The 7,329-nt window shown below is 42.6% G+C and overlaps 1 protein-coding gene across 1 annotated transcript in view; it reads right to left on the bottom strand.

Moving 5' to 3' along the window:
- Nucleotides 1–1,162: 1,162 nt before the first annotated feature.
- elp4 (elongator acetyltransferase complex subunit 4) overlaps nucleotides 1,163–7,329 on the bottom strand; it is a 51,326-nt gene continuing 45,159 nt past the window's right edge. The window contains exon 10 of the mRNA XM_010796474.1: nucleotides 1,163–1,909. Within this exon, the coding sequence (XP_010794776.1) occupies nucleotides 1,781–1,909 (129 nt within the window). The 3' untranslated portion in view covers nucleotides 1,163–1,780. The remainder of the gene's footprint in view (nucleotides 1,910–7,329) is intronic.

Below are 7,329 nucleotides of genomic sequence, written 5' to 3'. Positions count from 1 at the left end.
AGAGCCTCACGTGATATTAATCCAGATAATACTGAACAGGGAAGAATACGTTATTCACCTGAAGTTCAAGTCATTTTGTTATTTTGTTCATAGGCTTAAATTAATTGAGATTTCCTTGCACCCTGAATTACTTTACATACTCATTAAAGAAACATGTGTGACTAATTTAGCCCGTGTATATCTAACCAGATGTAACCGATTAAATCTGAGGAAAAAATACTAACACTTCAAATCAGGTATAAGAAGCCATATTTAAATATATTTACATTAATGTTGAACAGCTGTATTAATGAATGAGGCTTTCTTTATTATTAAACTGATATTGTACACCTTCAATGGTCGCAGTACTTGAAAATGATGCACTTTCTGAACTTACTGAACAAGTCAATCCGCAGCTTGGTGAAATGCAGATGTACAATCTGTAAGAAACTGCAGTATGTCAACATAAACAAATGCCAAAATGAATTGATTCTATTTGATTCCACCTTTACAGTGTACCCTGAATATGTCAGCTCTTGCACAACAACTTCTTGGAAAATATTTGTTATCTTGACAACTCAAGCTTTTGCTCACCTGTATAAGTGACCTGTGTATGTCATCTCTCTTTCTCATACACCCGATATAAGCGCACTTCATTCATGCATGAAACTGTCAGGTAACACTACCCTCTCGCAACACGTGCTGCAGATGGTTACCAATGCTGCCAGTTTTCGCAGGCAGAATTATTCAAACTGGCATCAACAGCAGACTGAGGAAAACAACAATGAAACATTTAATTTTTCATGTTGTTTTTTTCTCCGTTTCTCCATGTCACCATTTGACCTAATTTGTTCTTTTGGGCTTGTCATGGCAAAGCAGCTCATCCAGCAAACACGCCTGATGAGGTGTGAAGCCTGCACCCAAATCCAGCTCTCCTACCCTCTGCCCACATTCCTCCCGAGCTCTCCAGCTTAGTGGAGGTGGACGTCACTCACCGGCACCGTCTCAGGGTCAGATGGAGGCATTCCTACTCCAACCTGAAACCAGCGATGCAGACCAGAGTCATTCATAACACACTCACTTTACATCCTCTCACAGTCTCAGAGGCAGTCAATATTTCCTTTTGGTGTTGAGGCGCAGTGAAATAAAAAATGCATAAAGAGCATATATTGTGTTCTTTGTATTTATTTTATTTTATTTGACTAAACAAAAGCACATTTCTTTGCATTATCGAAGAGAATAAACCGCTCTTGTGCAAGGTGGAGCTAGGCAGGAGTGGCCATTTGTGTTTTGTACAGTATTCTCAGAGCCTGGGAGAATGCAGATGAATTATTTAATGTTTAACAAGAGTGAGAGTCTGTGAAGACAGAGAACAACAATGTCCCAAATCTTAAATAACCCTACATTTTTTATCATGTAATGGGTTAGGTTCTAGTCATCATACCATTCATTTATATTTATATAACATTTCAAAAATACCAAAAGGTATTATATTTATTTTCTAACTTAAAGTGAAAATATAAATCATTGGCCAATAAATTCAGTTAAATAAACTCATCTTTATTCTTGGAATGTGCAAAAAAATAGTGTACTGCTTTATTTAAAAAATGAAATTATGAGACAAAGCACTGTGGATGTTTAGATCTTCACCCCTGGCTGGGACAGTTGGCAGGTGGTAAAGGCTGGCAGGGTTATCGAGGTTGACATCATGTGGGCAAGGGAACAACCTGGTCGCCATGGTAAAGAGGACAACGCCACGGCGTTCCAGGTGTGGGTTGCCCGTGGCGACTGTGTGGGAGCGCTAGAAGTCCAGGTGTTTGTTGCCGGAAGAGCCGGAGCCACAGGCTGAGGCCACCGTTGTCGCTCCTGCCAGCTCCCCCCTGCTCACACGACTCACCGTGTCAGACAAGTCTGGAGGCAAGTGCAGTCTCTACAGAAATCAGAGATGGAGAAAAGGGAGAGAGAGAGAGAGAGAGAGAGAGAAAGAGAGAGAGAGGGGGAGGGAGGGAGGGCAGCGTATTAGATCAGGTTGTTCGGAGAAAAAAGAAAGCACTACAGTGGATCAACATACAGTAGATGGTACACTTCAGTGATGTTTATTCACAGAGAGCCATGTTGGGTTGAAATTGCATTAGATGCTTCAGCACTCCCCTCAGCCCGGCATGGTAGAGCAAACCTGCGAGCGAGCTGCTAAATGCTTCAGAGAGCTTTGGGGTCTGTTACAGCTCACAGGGAATATGTGTGTGTGAGGTAGGGGCGTTTAGAGAAGTTGTGTATGGACAACAACAGTGTGCATTTATGAGGCGAGGTAAGAAAAAGTGTGAGTTCAGACAGATGTGAATGCACAATCTGGATGTGTTTGCACTTGTGCTTCGTTAGTAACACACCTGATTATTAGTCTAATAATTAGTCATTAGAATCAAGTGTTTTCGCTGTTTCATAAAGCTTATCTATGGAGCAGCCCTGTGCCAACTCATAGCACAAAGACGCTAAGAGGTTAATAAGGGCCACTCATGTAAAGCCCCCTAACACCAACACGCTAACTACTATAAAGCTTAAGAGGGGGCTACACTGCTCTGCTCCCTCCAGGAGCCACGAGAAAGGCCGCTAGTGGCACTCAACCAACAAAGTCTTGAAGAGGTGCTGAGAGCGTGAGAGGAGGTGAAGTATCTCCAGAGTCAAGGGGACACCCGACAATGGTGTTGAGTAGCATGTTGCTCGAGTGTCTATCGAGGAAGTTGAATCAGAATACTGGCATCCCGGTTACAAGAGAAGTTAAACCCTGTAATTTGCCCCTGAAAGAATCTGCCATGACATTTGACACCCATTGGTCAAAGCCTCCCACCCCAGCCCTCTAAACCTTCCCTGCCCACCACATCCTTACCCCCTCCAGACATGCAGCTTTAGAAGAGCCCTTCCACTCCCACAGATACTTATCTTTTTCTTAATGACTAGGTGTTTGGGCACAGGGTTTAACAGCGTCATTACTAAGAGATCATGCAGGACAACGTAACACTCTTCACCCCTCTAGGGTAGACTACTTCCTCCATTTGCTTAATACTGTCTTTTTAAGAGCATTGAAACGGCTCAGTCTGAACTGCAAAATGTTTTTACATCCCTGATTTTCATGTCTGATATGAAGCTTTGTTCTCCTACTTCTGCAGATAACAGCTCAGAGGCGCGACATGCTCAAGTGGTCTCTTTTCTGTCCAACACATTGCCTTTGTGTGTGTGTCAGAAGACTGTTTGTCAAGCAAGTATAGAGGAAACAAGAGGAGTCTTTACGTAGCCCTGCAGATTATCTGGGGCAGGTGAGCTCTGAGACATTGTGAAGGACCTATAATTTAATGTAAGATGGTAAAGGTAAGGTTACAAAGGACGTATAGAGGCACAGATGGAAAATGCCATTGGGAGAAAAGACAAAAAAATACCATATTTAGCATTTATTTACTCTTGTGACACCCATAGAAATGTTTTTATTATCAAGTTGCTAAAAACACAAATGATAAATTAGGTAAAGTTCTCCCTGTATAACCCTTTCTCTGATTCCCTCTCTCGCTCTTTAACACACAAACACACACATCTATGCAAACTCAAATATTGGCCTTGAGGGGGCCTCCAGAAGCTCCAGCTTCCACCGCTGCCAAACCTCACCTGTGTAACCTTTCGTGTCTTCAGCTCACTCGAGTGTGATTGAAAAAGAAAAACAATGCATTGATCAAGCCCGGACTCAGTCCTGCTTAGTGCACTGCAGCGGAAACATGGCAGAGAGAGGGGTAGGAGAAAAATCAATCACATATACATCACCCCCAGTGGGTGAGTAAAAAAAAGACATCACACCGTTGTCTGGCTGTCACGCACCCATGGGCCTGGCTACACTGTGTCTGTTTGGCTCTGAGCTCTGTAAACCCACTGAGCATGTGCGGAGCGAAGGTCAAAGCAATCCAGAAGTGCAGCTCCACTCCTCTAACCTTTGAGTTCAGGGGCAGATAAAAACAATCAATGATAACATCAAAGTTGGAGGGAGGAGCAGACAAAACCAATCGATCGGTTTGACACACAGAGGGAAAATGGAGCCCAGTAACAGTCAGAAACCCTCCTGTTCATCAGTGACAGCCAATACAAGGGCTGATAACTGTCATTGGTTATCAGGGCCATGAAAACTTACTTTTATTCAGTTCATTTCACTTATACTCCAAATAAACTGCTTTCATACCAATATCGATGCAAGTGAACTGTTCCACACAATCCAATACAAATATTGAGATTCATTTTTTCTACGATTTTGAAATTTACAACCAAATATTCGATGGCTGCCAACTGCGGGTGGGCATAACTTTTGCATTGACACCAAATGAATGGAGGTCAGTGTAGGACCTAGACAGACATAACCAGGGAGGCTCTGAGTCTGCTTTCCTACGACCTGCACACTCCATGATGTAAACAAGGACATCCGGAAAACCCTCAGAGGCATAGTGGGGTGTATGTGTGTGAGAAGTCTTTCTGTGCTGCCTGGCAACCTTCATGAGAGTGGAGAAAGAGAGAGAGAAAAAAAAAAGAGGGGGTCGTTGGATGGGAGTGAATGGCGGGAAAATATACCATTGGCTGTGGTGCGTTGGTGGAGTTGGGGTGGGGGAGTATGTGAAAATGGATGTGTGCCACAAAGCTAGTGTGAGTATGTGTGTTAGAGTTGTGATGTTAGTGTTCTCTCCCTGGTGGCGGACGGGGGTAAAGGTCTGTGGTTCAGCTCCGCTCCACGGCCAGAGGGGCTAGAGCCATGCTGGCAACAGGGTGAGGGGTGACAAAGCTCCAAACGAGCGCTAAGCACTTGAAATGAGCCCTCAGGACCAGCCCACAGACTAGCTTTGGCTAAGAGGGTTACTAATATCACCCTACAATGGACAATTCCCTTTGGTTTACTAGACGCCCCAAAGACACGGTTCTTAAGGAATATGGCGTTTAATGCTGCTTGTAAGCGGTCATTCGTAATCTCTACATACAGCATATCACGTCAGCTTTTTACGGCTGGTAAAAGTGACCAAATCAAAGCATTTTACATTTGTATTATGTCTTGGTTATAAGTATTACAATGTTATGTAATTGCATTATATTTTCCAAGATCCCAACGTACCAATTTAAACAGGACCTACTCAACACAAAGCAACACCATCAAAGGCATTCCACTGCTGGTAACGGCTTGCTAATGACTGGAGTATTAGGTGCTAATTTAACGAGTCATTTCTTCCATAGAGTTTGAGCCACACTTTCAAATGGCCCGTGTCACTGTGCAGCTTAGAACTATGGGATACCCAACACCTTGTTGGAACACATGACGAGCGTTCGGGCTGCTCAAATCAGATTAGCCCACGTTGGAACATGCTCATGGAAGTGACACGATATTTACCATAAACAACTACTTAACACAATCATTGTAGTAATTTTGTCAGCACATTATAAGCTCTATTGAAATCCTTGAAATGAGAAAGACTGAACATTGTTTCACTAAGCTGAAGTTATAATAATCACAAAGTAAATGCTGACAAAGTAATCTGGATATATGCTGTGAATGCATGAATAAAAAGTTCCAGTTTTTGTATTGATGCAGGGGACACTAATATACTTTAAAAAAAATACCATCAATGGAAAAGTCCAGTATTCATGGGCAGTGGTCACATTGGAGGTGATACCTTTTGCCAATTCCATTTCCCTGAGCAACACAGCTGCAGTGCAGTCACTGTAAACTAATGTGAACGTCTGTCCATGACACCAGGTCAATGTCCTCTATTTCCAGTCCTATTTCTACAACCAGCCAAGGGTCAAAATGGTAGCAAAACAAAATTGGCAGACATTTTCCAGACTTGCCTATCTATCCATTCTCTAAACCAAGCTGAATCACCTCCCAGTGTCGTAATCCTTCACACCTCTAAAGTTACACTGCATTGTGTGGGAAATCATTTGCTGATCCTATAGGAACTAGTTTTAACTTCAGCACACCAACATCCACATAATGAGGCGATGTGCTTTCCTATTGGATAAGCAAACTATCTTCACATTTACGCTAGCAATTCCACAGAATACTTCCGCTTCCTTACAAGATGTAGAAAGAAACCTGCATAAATCCCATCACTTTGGTAATTCTAGCCCACCTGCACCTAACAAAAGCTGAGAAGAAGCTTTGCCTTCCTCCTCTTTTTCACGATAACAAAGAGTGCAACACGATCCCTGGCCTTGCCCTAAGAATAACCTGTTAACCGGGAACATTTTAATCCCTCAGGTTTTGTCATTTTTGGAATTTAATTGGTTTTATTCACTATTTTTGTGAAAAGTAAAACAAAAAGTAAACTCATTTATCTTTATGTCCGATATTCTACCTGCAGCCCTCACTATTTAAAGCATGTTATGTAGGCGATTAGGGATTTAAAAAACGAATCAATCAATTTAGCTTAGGCTGAATCTGTATAAAAATAAAGATAATAAAATACATTTTATAAAAATAAAATGTAAGGGTGGGTACATTTTATCATGGTCATGAGTGAGAGGGGATGAAAGAAACAAATGTAAACTACACTGGAGCTCATCTCGAGTTTCTTTTTGGTAATTGGGTGCTGGTCACCTGCCTGCCATGTCACCTGCTGCCTGATCCGGGATAATCTGAGAGGCATACAGACAGTCAGGCAGACAGACCGGCAGAGAGACAGATACAGAAACAGGCTCCTCATCTCTTCTGCTTCACGGTTAATGCATCTGACAGAGTAGGCAGCATGCAGGCAGAAGGATGAGTAAGCATTGCGAGTGTAATTATATTCCCAAACACTGGAAGAACAGGATGGGACTAATATTTGAATGAATTTCATTAAAAGTCAGCATGTCCAAGCAGGAAATTGATTGGTTGACAATATTTCAAGTTTTTTTTAATACCTAATGGAATGTTTTTTCCAGTTCTCTTGAACAGCTATCTCCTCACTTACCCTTCACGCTCCAAAGACTGATGTAAAACAGCATTTGATAGTATCTGTCATGTTACTAAACATGACATGCATTGGAATCAGTTAGCTCTGCCATGCTTCTGAATTACCAAATAGACAAACAAGGGCCAAAGTGTAACTGTACTGTAACAACAACTTGACTTGTTATCTCCGTCGTCATCATCTTCAACTGAACCCTCCTCTGGGGGCATCTGCGCAGGGCCTGACAAGAGCTTTGACAGGAGAAGCAGCGTGGGGCCATTTTGTCTCTTTTCAGTTCGGTTTTGTTTCTCTTTGGAGGGCAGTGTTTGTATGGACCGTGGGCGTTGTAGGGTGAGGGGGCGAGGGCACATTGACCCCACTGTTGGAGGGTAGTAAGAGGGGG

The sequence above is a fragment of the Notothenia coriiceps genome, unplaced genomic scaffold (genome assembly GCF_000735185.1).
Source record: "Notothenia coriiceps isolate Sejong01 unplaced genomic scaffold, NC01 NC01_scaffold00037250, whole genome shotgun sequence".
NCBI classification, from domain to species: domain Eukaryota; kingdom Metazoa; phylum Chordata; class Actinopteri; order Perciformes; family Nototheniidae; genus Notothenia; species Notothenia coriiceps.
Note: the sequence above shows the minus strand (reverse complement) of the source record. Positions and strands in the feature narration are given on the sequence as shown.